We start from the raw sequence: 13,070 nt of genomic DNA, 5'->3' as shown, positions 1-13,070 counted from the left end.
GGAAACATAGACCTTTAAGCGGAAATAGGAAGAGAACAATCCATGTAAAATTTTATTAATAAAAGTAGCTAGAGAAATCAAGGGAAGAACACAAACAAATGCACACGATCACAGGAAAATTGAGAAAGAAAATGATCCAAAACAAGAAAAAAAGTTCCACGTATATATATACACACACAGACACATTATAAGAAAGAAGAAGAGGTCACAAAGATGAGGACCTACAACCTAATGGACCTCAGTCTCCATTTTGAATTATTGGTGCTTGCAGATGCCTGTGGAAGCGAGTACTCTGAGTACATATCCATAAAGAACTTGTCAACAATGTCAAGGTATACAGGACTTTTAAGCCGGGAATAGTAATGAAGTGCCTCCTCTACATCCAGTACATGTTCCATATCACCTGCATCCATCATATCCAGGTCTTTCATCCTTTGTGCTAATGTTCGCCCTTCATTGATATTCCCATTGCATTTCTCTTCTCTCTTCAATGAACGAGAAGCTCTTGATTTCTTCTCGTCCTTTCTTCTCTCTTCACTTTTCTTCTTCACTGTACTCTGCTCTGTAAACTGCATGAAGCTTTCCCGACTGCTGTCTTCTTCACTGACTGGCTCTTTGGATACAACTTTGCTGTTCTTCTTTCTCTTGTTATATTTTTCAAGATCAGCAGAGAAGTGATCATAAAATTCATGTGTTGGCTGATTCCTTGAGCTGCTACAGCTGCAGGAAAAGGAGCTTAAGAGAGGGTTTCTGGATAGCTTCTGGTATCTTCCAGAGAAGATTGACTTGAGGTTTTGAAGGGTTTTGTGAAAGAGGCTCTTGGATTTCTCAATGGATTCTCTTAGCAGCATATTTGCCTCTACCACTGCACCACAGGATTTTAGCTGCTACTTTCTGTATTTTCAAAGATGGAAACTGTGTACTCCTCTTCTCTAATAATATAATGGCAAGAAATTGGAATGGTTCACATCTCTCAAGGTTACATGAGGACAGAGGTAAGGGAAGATTTCTTCTCTTTTTGGCTTTGCACTTTCTGTCTACACCCTCCTATATTATCTTGATACCCTGTCCCTCGAAGATTGAATCCTGACCATTGGATTATACCATTTGCCACTTCATATATGTTTATCTGCAAATCTTGTTATGTTTTGAAAAAGGGACTGAAAGTAAGTTCTTAGGAATCTCATCACCATGATATTTGTTTTTTGACTATCTGTTGTCTAAAGTTTAATTGTATTGATTTTATTAAGATGCAAAGTAAAGATAACGGCTTTGTCTAATTCTTCTTTTCTATACATGCTAGTTATTTCTGTTAATCAGTCATAGGATTCACATATCTTATTCCCTATTTGTATGCCACCTGTATCCAAATTCCAGATCCAAAATTACCCAATGGGGCTATATGGCTTTTAAGAGCATGTTTGGGTTTGGTGATTCTGATCTTGATTGATCATCTACCCTAATATCCATTATAGGTGGAAAAACCTTCACTGCATTTATAGGAGAGACTTGGGTATGGTCCCCAATTTATGGTGGCTTTTCAGTGTACTTGTACGACAGAATGTATATACAAACCCTAATTCATAACAAGATAAGATTCATTTTGTTTCTTGTGCAATTCAAGTCACTTTCTCACAGTTTTGCCTTACACAAATAGCTTCACCCTTTGGCAGTTTTTTCTTGCTCCAGCTGCTTCAAATCTTATATCCCTTTTTCTTTTCACCTCCCTTCATCAGAGAACCAAAATACCCAAATCAGATATCTAGTTAGATCTGGGCCTAGTTGGTTACCTTGCCTCACTGTCTGATTGTAGGACTGCAAGACTCCAACCACTTTGGAACAAGATGGGTATTCTCATAATTTAGGTTTCTCAAGTAAAGAAAAGTGTAATTTAATTCAAATAAATACATATAAATATAAGACTTCAGATCCAAATCCAGATTTGGTCGCAATCATGTTGCTATAAAGATTCTGAAAATTCATGAGAAGAGTAAAAGATATACAGGTATGGACAGATGAATACTTTGGCCCCATGTGTTGGAGGCTCTGGGACCTTCCATGCAAATTTCTGAAGCTAAAGCTGCTGTTTGTACCCTCAGGTTTTAAAAATTAGATTGAAGTAGTAACACTAACATCTTTTTTATTCAAAATCAAAAGAGACAATTTAGTTGTAGTTAGATTTGCCACATGATTGACATGTAGAAGAGCATAAAGAGATACCATTGTATGTGCACAAGGAGAGTCCATTTAACAGCAAAACTCGTCAATGGAATCAAAATTTTCTTTGGTAAAATTTCCTCCCCTGGTTCACTTAATAAGACTGAAAAAGCACTTGCCTCGTTTTAACGAATATCAAGTGGGAAGTGATATACGGATTAACAAGGTTGCTCATAAAGTTTCTATCTCTGGCCTACTCCCCATAACGTTTGAGAACATTTTCTCTGTTGATTTATGTATACATTATAATTAACTTATTTCTCTACTCTCTGTGAAACCACACTCTTCTTTGATAGGAAAAATTGTGACAGAAGCCTATGGACTTCACCATATTTCATGGGTGCAGAAACAAGACGATCTTTAATCCACTGTGGAAGCTTGTTGACTGGGTGAGAGAAGCTTCTTTTTGATGATTCTTGCACGTACCGAGAGTCAACCAACAAAATTGCTGCATAATCATTTATGTGCCGAATTGCTCTACCTAAAGCAGGGGAATCATGGAATTCATCAAAAGCAATTTCATGATAAACTCACTTAGATGCCACTAATGAAAGCAGGGAAAATGGACCAAAGAGAAGTAACTAAATGCATAAATGCAGTGTTGTCTCGGGCCATTAATTGGTCAAAGTGCCAAAGGGGCCAGTATAATGGAGTTCACGTGTATCAGATGTTGGACATATTATGGCATCCTAAATGTACCCACTTGCGTCTTCCATGGACAAAGATAAAATTTGATGCAAATGTTTAAGAAGGGCAATAATTTTTGATAGGGCAATAACTGACTCAATATGACTGCTATCATGACAACTGGGCCTGTGGAGTTATTGCTTGTCTTGATAGAACTATTGAACCTAATTCTCTGAGATAATGAGCATAGTTAACACTCACCAATGGATTGATTTACGGCTTTCATGCAAAGGTTTTCATAATATTCTTTTCCTCGTCGCCTGCACCTTCTGAGTAGGCTGAATCCGTCATGAACATCTCCACTGTGGTAATCATCTGTAACTAAGAGTTCAGTTGAATTTGAATACCCTATACCTTCAATGTGCTTAATCCTTTCTAACAATTCAATGTCAGCTGGGTTTGGGTAAGGCAGTCCAACCATGACTATACATCGACCCATCCCATCGCTGAAGTTGATGCCTTCTGATATCTTTCCACCAACTACAGCTAGGAGTATAGCGCCATTTTGAACCACTACGCCTCTTTCTCCATTACATATTTTATCTATTTTTTCCTTGTATTTTGTGAGAACAGATTCTACATCTTTGCTTCTTCTGGGTTCCCTGAATACACACTTCTTCTTTGACATCCTTGCAAGGATGCCTGAATTCTTCCATCCTTCATAGACCTGGTCTTCATATTCAAAAGAGGAGAAGAACACAACAATTCCTTCTGGAACCACCGTCACCAAATTGCAGATCAAGCGCCCTAGCTCCTCTATCTGCAGATTTTAGACCGGCAGCACAAATAAGCCATCATTCTGACAATACAAAAATGTTATAGAACTGCTAGACAAAATTGGTTTCTGCTATAGTATTTGTACCAGCAGTCCACTAAATATGAAAAATTTGGCAATGTCGAGACAGGTTTCCATTAGGTGGATTATAACATGCAGAAATAACTTTAAGCCAATCACTAGAATAGCAGAAGAAAGTAACATCTTGCATGAAGAATTACAGATAAAAGCTCACCATAGTTGACGAGTTTCTTGAGCTGTAACTAAAATCAAAACACCGACCAGATGGGCCTTGAGAAACTGCAACTGGCATTATGCTATCTGGAGGGATAATGTGCCCACATGAAAAGAACTGCACCTGATTTGATGGTAACCATGGAAAAAGTCTCTCCCTTGTCTCTTCTATTGGTTGGAGAGTACCACCTGCCAGTATGACTGCATGCGCTTGATCCACTATCTGCAAGAGACTACTCATTTTTTATGGAATTTCTTGTCATCTTCAATAAAATCTACTTTCCTTCAAGGCTATGAGATCCAAACACAGCTTAGAAGAAGATTTGCGCTAACCTCTGAAAAAATCTTCTGTCCAGTGAGCATTACATATTTTAAGGATCCTGCTTGTTTTTCAGAGGCCATCAATCTTGCCCTTGAAATTATTATCCGTCCATCACCATCATTATTTGTCAATGACAGCAAAAAATCCACAAATGCTCGAAAACTAGATAGTGTACTTGCCTCCTCAGAACTTTTCCCATCAGCATCAACCATCAATTCTTTCTGCAAGCTAGCCATTTTATCTCCATATCCACAGACCTAGTAAGACAATTACACTGTGACCAAAAAATGTGTATTACAGAAGAAAATAAGTTGAAAATGATAAAAGAAAAATGATTAACTATAGGGACATTCAAATCACCTTGTGAATGATATTGCTTTCCCTTATATACTCTAGCAATTTGAAAAAATTAATGTTATCAATATTCAAAGAAAATAAAAAATCATTTATGGCCATAGAAAAGTCAGAAGTAGGTTTGACTCCAAGAGTCTTTTCTGTCTCTCGGCAAGTATTTAGATAATCAGCATCATTGTTATTGAGTAGAACTTGGAGGAACGCCTTGGTAAGGAACATGAAAGTTTGGATGTATCTTCGATTTCCAGGTCCCAAGAGGGAGCGAAATCTTCTAAAATACTTCTCTATGTTGTGATGTACATTCTCCAACTGAAAGAAGAACATATAAAGCCATTACAAAACTATTATCTCCAATTTTCATCAACCATCTCTAAATATCAAAATCAAAAGGGTTAACATGTTAGTGGAAATAAAGCTTCTAATTCAAAGTGGATCTCAAGAAAAAAAAAGGAAGTAGATTGCAAATCAATCTATTATGAGTCAATCATTTGTTACTAAAAGGCGTTTATAACACTACTTAAGGAGCATCCAACAACGTCAGAAATTTTTGGGAGATAAAAAACACAAAGAAAACATGTCAGAATATGAGAAAAAACTTGCTAAGGAAGTAGCATTTCTAGGCTATGTAAAGGTCACAGTTTGTTTACCTGTGACAAAGTAACTTTTGCATCGTACATTCTTGTAAGAGAGTCAGCCAGGTTGTGAGCTTCATCTATTATAACAATATTATTCTTCAAATCCAGACCAAGTGACTCACGTGATGATTTTGATAGAAGAGATTGATATGGAAGAACTACAAGGTCAGCTACTGGGAATATACTTCGGGAGCCATAATACGGGCAAGTTCCTATATTTCTTCCAAGTGAAACAAGATCTTCAATGTCCATTGCTCCTTGTTGAGAAATCTTATTCTTGAATTGTCTGTGCAGTTTATGTTTCCTAAGCATTGGGCATCCACAAGAAGCCTTGGATTGGCGAATTGTTCCTTCTGCATCTACATTCTATAAATAAATATTGCCATATCAAGAAAGACCATCCATTTCCTGCAACATATATTGTGGATGTTGTTTTGAACATGAAAAGGTAAAAATGCTTCTGACAGGGGAGATGAAGTGTGAACCAGAAACCAGGAAAATAAGATTCTATTCAGTATGAAAGTCTCTAACTATAACTAACGTATCTGAAAAAATGGAACAGTTAGGCTTAGATTTAAAAGAAAAAAATTAGCAAAGGGCATATCTATTACTAAATGCTTTTACTTCTAAGTTAACTTTGTATGTGCTCAAAAAGAAAAGTGAAAGCAGGAGAACGAATTACCAACCACACAGCCACAGTCCGAATAAGAAATTATTGAGAACAGGTTATTACATATCTCGGAAAATTTCTCAATCTTCTATCTTAATACAAGAGAATAAATCTTCCTAAAATTATGGAGTACCGTTAGAGAATCCAACCTATATGAATATTTGATTTTATTTTATTTATTTTATTTGCTATAATTAGTTTCCTACTTTCACTTTGTAAAAGCTATATATAACCGTGCACATGGTTGTTCTCAATATATAAAAAATTCAGTTTCTCTTTAAAATCCATAAGCATGAGAGCCTTTTTCTCGTTTCAGGATTTCTTTCGGTCTTCGTAGCCATTTATACTCTTGTTTTTCTATTTAAAAGACCAATGGAGTGCGCAGCCTTGATTTTTTTTTAAGTGGCTCCAGCATGCATCCATCCTAGTGCATGCCTGCTCTTTTTGCACATACCCGTGCAGGATAAAACCCATCCTACTGCATTATCTCTTTTTCTTTATTGTTTTTCTCATGGCTTCATTATTGCAAAGTTGATGCTATCCTTCATTGCTAGCTTGCTCGCTGGACTTGTATTCTCTGTCAGCAACCTTAATCAGCAGAATCCTTGTTGGACCCCTCTGTTGTCAGGTCCTTGTAAGAGGAGACCTGATGCACCATTCTGGTGAAGATGTTAAAAAAGGAAAGATGACGCTGTTTTCAACACCACTAGTCAGATAAAAAAAAGTTTCTATCAATCAACAGTAAGGGGTCTCCAAAATATTCCGATAACATATAAATTGAATGGAAAAAATTATGTCAAGTAGTCTCAAATTATTTCAACCTATTTGAAGAGAAAAGGGAAACTCCATCACCTCCTAAAGACGGACCTAATGAAGGAGATCCAAAATTTGACACATGGGATATAGTAGTTCAACAATCATGTCATGGCTATGAAACTCAATGAATCCTGATATTAGCAAAACTTACATATCTTTGATGGGTGTTGCTTGTTCTACATACATATTTGAAGGCTCATGTTGCAACACAAATGTATGAGATCAAAGTCAAAACTAATGCTGCTGAACAGGAAAACTATGGCCTACACAAATCTATTAGAGTCTATGGCAAGAACTTGACCATCATAAATGCATCGAAACTAAGTGAACAGAAGATGCTACAATTTTGAAGAGTTATGCTGAAAAGATAGAGTTTAAGAGATTTGCACGTCTTAGTGTTGACTTTGATTAAGCTAGGATCTAAAGAAGAGGTACATCTCTAAATGAAAGTATTTCTTTAATTAGAGCGAAAGTCACCGGGGGACTACGCTTGAATCCCAAGTCTAAGAAGATTCAACAATGGTAACAAAACAGAAAGACTGCCAATATAAAAGAATGTGACGGCCAAATTTGTCAAGATCAAGAATGGACAGTAAGGGTTCTCTCTAGTGTACATATTGCAAAAAAAACAAAGGCATCATGAAGAGAACTATCAGAAACTGAATGGAATTCACGAAGTATTCAGTGAGGTAAACAAAGAGAAAGTAGAAAAATCAAGACCAAGTCAAATTCACCATAAATCAGCTGAACCAAGGAAAATCTCAGGACAAACAGTTTAATGAAGAGGAGACTGAGAAAATAAGGGGGCTTCTAAAATCATTGGAGAAGCCTAGTGGTGCATGCTCTCCTGCACTCTCAGGTAAGTTTATTATTTTGCAAAATCCAACTGTCTCAGATGAATCTATTAGGAACCTGTTGATTATTGATTCAAGAGTCAGATCATACGACTCGTTTTTCACCAAATTTTAGCACTTATACCTCCTGGCCAAATAAATTGAAAGATAATTGTTGTAGATAGTTCCCTCAATATCATAATTGGTCTAGGAGATACTCGTATCAGTCTGCCTGCTGAAGAGTTGACAACGCAGTTTTGTCCTTAATTCAGGTCTTAATCCAAAGAATAATGTGTTGTGAGAAACTTGTATTAGTGGACAAGCCATTTTACGTTATATTTATGTCATTTCAGGTTGCTTAGTTTAGTTTACTAGGTAAATTTTTGTGTTCTTTAGAAAACATTAGTTGTCATGGACAGCATGTATGCATTTAAACATTTTCTAATGAAGAAGAATTAGATTCAAGCCTCAGATTTTTCTTCTCCTTCTACTCTCTCCATTGTTTTCCGTTTGCATGTTTTCCAATTTTCTGTTTATGTCCATACACGCACATAGAGCTAAGAATCAAAAAGTGGTACCAAAGTTCATAAGCTCTTTGCAGGACCAAAAACAAGAATATTTTTATGTTGCAAAACCACCAAAACCAATCCACCAAACATCATAACTTGGAAAGTACAGCCTCAAACAGTTCATGGAGTGTTCTTTCACCAACTTTCAATGGAGAAAGTTACCAGTTTTAGGCCAAAAAAATGGAGGCTCTTTTTAAGGGGATTGACCTATAGGAAGTTGTGGAAGTTGATGAGGATCCCTACTTAAGAGCAAACCCAACTGTGACAAAAATGAAGCCCCTAACAAAGGAGATGGCCAACGAAGTACAAGGTCCTTTCCTTTATCACCTGCCTGTATCCAAAACAATATTTGTGAGGATTGTCTCCTAAAAATGGACAAAGAAGCTTAGGCCAAATCAAGGAAGAGTTCCAAGGAAGTAAGAATAGAAGCTCTTTTTAAGGAGGATTAACCTATAGGAAGTCATGGAAGTTGATGAGCATCCCTCCTTAAGAGCAAGCCCAAATGTGACACAAATAAAGCCCCTTGGAAGGAGATAGGAAAAGAAGTACAAGGCCCTTTCCTTTGTTCACCTGCCTGTATCCAAAACAATATTTTTGAAGATTATCTCGTAAAAACAGACACAGAGCCTAGGCCAAAATCAAGAAAGAGTTCCAAGGAAGTAGAAGACCAAACAAATGCAAATAATTCAACCTAAGAAGAGAATTTGAAGTCCTTAGGATGAGTTAATCTTAAACGACAATGAGTTCATGGCTAGAGTAATGGAAGCATGAAAACTGTAAAACAAGTGATGTTGCTTGGAGAGGAGCTAACGGATAAAAAGGTGGTGGACTAGGTGCTTCCAGAGAGGTTTGAAGCCAAAATCTCCTTCCTTGAAGACCCGAAAGAGTTTTCCAAGATGATTTTCACATATTTGGTGAATGTTTTCCAAACAACCAAGCAAAGTAGGTCCTTGAAGAGAAAGGGGGCTGTTGAAGGAACTTTCTAGTGAAAAACAAAAGCATGACTGAAGGAAACACTGCTGGAGGCAGAGCATGTGGAGAGAAGGAGAAACCAAGAAGTCTGCAAGGGAAAGGAAGGAGAAAAGAAGAAACTTCTACATTGTCCAAATTGCAAAAAAACCAAACACTAGGAGAAATATAATTGGTTGGCCCTGGAGTCTAGCGCAGGTTTTTAAAGGCTTTTGGACATATGGGAAAAGTGTATAAATGAAGATGCAACCCTGAACAGAAGGCTCAAGTTGCTGAAGACAAAGAACAGCAGGAAGAGAAGCTATATGTGACTACCTGCTATTTGACCAGCACCAGCATTGAGTCGACTAACTGATAGTAGGTATAGCCATCATATCAAACCTGATCAAGGTCTGTGTGAAAGGCATGACAGATCCTATGCTTCTAATGACAGAAGTTGCAGTGGGGAGAGCTTGGAAGTTTTTTTTGTTCCTGATCAAAATCTGTTTGAAAGGCTTGACAGATCATGTCCTTCTACTCTGTGTGAAAGGCATCATATCAAACCTGATCAAGGTCTGTGTGAAAGGCATGACAGATCCTATGCTTCTAATGACAGAAGTTGCAGTGGGGAGAGCTTGGAAGTTTTTTTGGTTCCTGATCAAAATCTGTTTGAAAGGCTTGACAGATCATGTCCTTCTACTCTCTTCTCTATTCTTTGGTTCTATGATTTTCTGGTTTTTATTCTGTCCATACACACAAAGTCGGCCAACACCATCCCATGCATCAAAAAATGCTCTTCATGTCTCCATATTTTCCACCAAGCTCATATTCATAGCAACACTTACTCACTATATAAATTGTAATGTACTTTTCTATCCTTCTTACAGTATATTCCAAGACCAGATTTCAAGGAAGAGTATTGAACTTGTTAGGGAACAGAATTGACTCTGCTATTATGAAGAATCAGGAAACTTATGGAATTTGAAGTGTTCCTCTAACACAAAAAGAGGAATCTGCAACATCATGAGTCCATTTTATTTTTTGAGTATATCTAAAAATTCAAATGGACTTCTTCATTTTGATGCACTTCTTTTGTGCATGACTTTTAAGGTTTTTAACAATGTTATAAGTTTATGTAGTTTTCTCATGAATAAGTTGTTGAAATGTTTGTCTAACATAAGCACATAAACTATAAGAGTTACTTTTGTGTTTAGTGAAGATGTAACTCATAAACTGTTAATTCTGTTAAATTGGAGAAAAAATTAATTTCACTATTCTAACATATAAAGCTGCCACAATGTACTTGTATCATTTTATTCATACTTTAAACTAATTGAAATGTAAATTATTATTTTTATTTCAAGAGTTATTTTTTTATTTTATATTCACACTTAGTTATCACCTTGATTACTAATAATGTGAGACATATAATTCATTCGAAAAAATAAAATTACGTTAAATGATTATTTCAATTTCATTCTTAAATAAAAATTACAATATATAGATAATTTGCTTTAATTAGTTTGAAAAGCAAATTAACAAAAATATTTTTTTTCTGAAATAAACAAATTAACAAAAAATGATGAAGAGAACATAAGCCACAATGAAAACAAAAATTATGTGAATATTAGGGATATAGGTTAGAAATTTTAAAATTGTTAACTGGTAATTTAGATCTTTGTTGGATAGGTTTTTTTATTTTATTTTTGAGAGTTTATAGGTTCTCTAAAGAAATTAGGAATGCTACGTTTCTAAAACATTATTCGCTCATAAGCTGTCTAACTTGTAAGCTTTTTGGTATTTTCCAAAATGCATAAAAAAATTTAAAACATTGTTCGAAAGTTCATAAGGTCCTATTGACCAGCTTATAAGGTGAACCAAACATCTTCTCCTCTAAAGCAATTAAATTCTTGGGTAATGATTTAATCATTCTTTAGTAGGGGACTAACTGTTATCCTCTCCTATATATATCTCTACAATATAATGAATAAAATCACACTAACAATTAAATAATAAACTAAGATCAATCACAAGAAGATCAAGGTTTCTTTTTGTCAACTGAGTCATAACTTCACCACATGGAGACAAGGACACGATTTAAACAAACAAGCATTTAGCTTGTTGAATGGTTCCATACTTAGTCATCCCTTGACTAGATCCCAATCCCAGGGTTCTACCACAAATAATACAACTTTTAATCCTAAAACCTGATAAAATCTGCAAAACTATCATTAGTGCAAAAGGTAAGTAAATGAAATACGATAAGACATGATGAATCAACCGTGCAGAAGAAAGAAGTATCTTATACCCTGATTTTGGAAATTGCATTTTTCTTCTTCTTTTGAAGCTCAAAGCACCGTTCGTTAATGTGAATTGTGTTACCAAGTCGTAAAACATCTGAAGTTTAAACCTTACTAAGTGTCATGTGTAGACAAGTCATCAGCTGAATTATTTGAAGACAAGCTTTATCATACCTTTGTTTATACAGAGATTCTTTCGGGAGCCCAAACAGACAACCTTTATTGCATTAGTAAAAGACGTCTTTCTTAACTCCATTATGAACTGTGAAAGCTGTGAATGTGTTCGACTACAAAAGTAAACCTTCAAGCCTTCTTTCTCCTCATCAGACCCATTTTCTTCCTCTTCCTCATCACTGGATGAACCAACAGAAACCCCACCAGCCTTCCTCTTAGACTTCCCACCACTAAGAGCCCCTTCTTCTTCACTCTCATATTCTTCCAACAGAAATTCATCAGTCAACTCCTCTTCATCATTTCTGTTTTGCAAATCCTCACTTTCCTTCTTTGCATGCAACTCTTCCTCTCCAAGGTCGCGTGAGAATAAAACCCTAAAACTTTCACGATTCTGTTGTTTCTCGTGCTTTTTCAATCCAAATTTGAACTTTTCCTTCTTGATTTTCCTCTCAAGTGCTTGATCGTCTTTGTTTATGACAAAGTTTTTCATCCAATCCGGTTCATCATCCGAACCAATTTGATTATCATTTCCTATAACTTTATCAGATTCGTCCGTCATGTCTAACTTCCCTCGTTTCTTACGGTCCACTACCCATTGCAGAGCGCTGCATATAATACTGAGAGTTTTACCAGTCCCTAGTCGAACAGAAACGTTGAAAAGAAGTTAGAATTATCAAAACAGAGTTTTACCAGTCCCTAATCGAACAGAAACGTTGAAAAGAAGTTAGAATTATCAAAGCCTATTATTCATTTAAGAAGAGAACATATCAAGACAAAAGGCTCTAAACCTTTAAATTTCAGATCTAAAACTAATCACAGCCTCAAATTGTACATTTCCTTTTCCTTCAACTTTCTAACGAAACAAACAAATATTTACAACCCAATCCCCAAAAAAAAAAAAGAAAGCCCCAAAGCATCTATCAATTTAATAAAAATGAGTAAACGACAGAGAAACAAAGGGAGGTAGGTACCAGTTGGGCTTTCAAGCATGGAGACGCCGCCGTTTTCCAGAAAACGATAAAGCGCATTCATGAAGTCAACCTGGATTGTGTATGGCTTGTACGGAAATGCAGGAAACTTCAAGTTTTCCATTTTATCGAAAATCAAAATAAGCCTCAGTTCTGGTGCTGTACTGAACAGTAGTGTTGTTAAGAAAAAGGTGTACAGAGCTTTTCGGCTTTTCTCCGAAGCTTTTTCGTTCTTTCCTTAGCTGAGGTTTTTCCCGCGAAAACCAAAAATAAGGAAGGAGTCGTGGGGGTTTGGGTCTTGTCGTGCTAAGACGGATTGTTTGGCTACATGGAATCACATGTTCAATCCACGAATTGTCAGCACCGCCTCAATTAGGAACAGCCATATATCAGATCCAAACAAATTTTACGAAATCTAAACCTGATTCAATGATAAATTGAAGAACTTCAAATCTATCCTATTTCAATATGTATACTTTATAGTTTTTATTAAAATTAAAGTATGTATCATCCTATATTTTAGATATATATTTTATATTTTTAATTAAAATAAAATACATATAATATT

At 36.0% G+C, this 13,070-nt stretch overlaps 2 protein-coding genes across 3 annotated transcripts; both read right to left on the bottom strand.

The window, feature by feature from the left end:
* Positions 1-13: 13 nt before the first annotated feature.
* Positions 14-2,117, bottom strand: LOC110810845 (LOW protein: ATP-dependent RNA helicase-like protein). Its single transcript, XM_022037142.2, has one exon. It carries the CDS (start codon positions 849-851, stop codon positions 222-224), a length of 630 nt encoding a protein of 209 aa, XP_021892834.1. The 5' UTR covers positions 852-2,117; the 3' UTR covers positions 14-221.
* A 146-nt stretch (positions 2,118-2,263) lies between these two features.
* LOC110810844 (RAD3-like DNA-binding helicase protein) lies at positions 2,264-12,925 on the bottom strand. 2 transcript variants are annotated; one of them, XM_022037140.2, is made up of 9 exons: positions 12,506-12,925; positions 11,535-12,170; positions 11,369-11,457; positions 5,237-5,590; positions 4,596-4,898; positions 4,247-4,492; positions 3,915-4,136; positions 3,106-3,664; positions 2,264-2,698 (listed from the first exon to the last, which is right to left on the bottom strand). In XM_022037140.2, exons 1-9 carry the CDS (start codon positions 12,624-12,626, stop codon positions 2,472-2,474), a joined length of 2,757 nt encoding a protein of 918 aa, XP_021892832.2. In that variant the 5' UTR covers positions 12,627-12,925; the 3' UTR covers positions 2,264-2,471. The 2 variants fall into 2 exon arrangements, with proteins under 2 accessions (XP_021892832.2, XP_088074218.1); XM_088218092.1 differs by having other exon boundaries at positions 11,535-12,230; positions 12,506-12,645.
* Between the last annotated feature and the right edge of the window lie 145 nt (positions 12,926-13,070).

This window comes from Carica papaya, chromosome 4 (assembly GCF_054855325.1).
Source record: "Carica papaya isolate Zhongbai chromosome 4, ASM5485532v1, whole genome shotgun sequence".
NCBI lineage: Eukaryota > Viridiplantae > Streptophyta > Magnoliopsida > Brassicales > Caricaceae > Carica > Carica papaya.
Note: the sequence above shows the minus strand (reverse complement) of the source record. Positions and strands in the feature narration are given on the sequence as shown.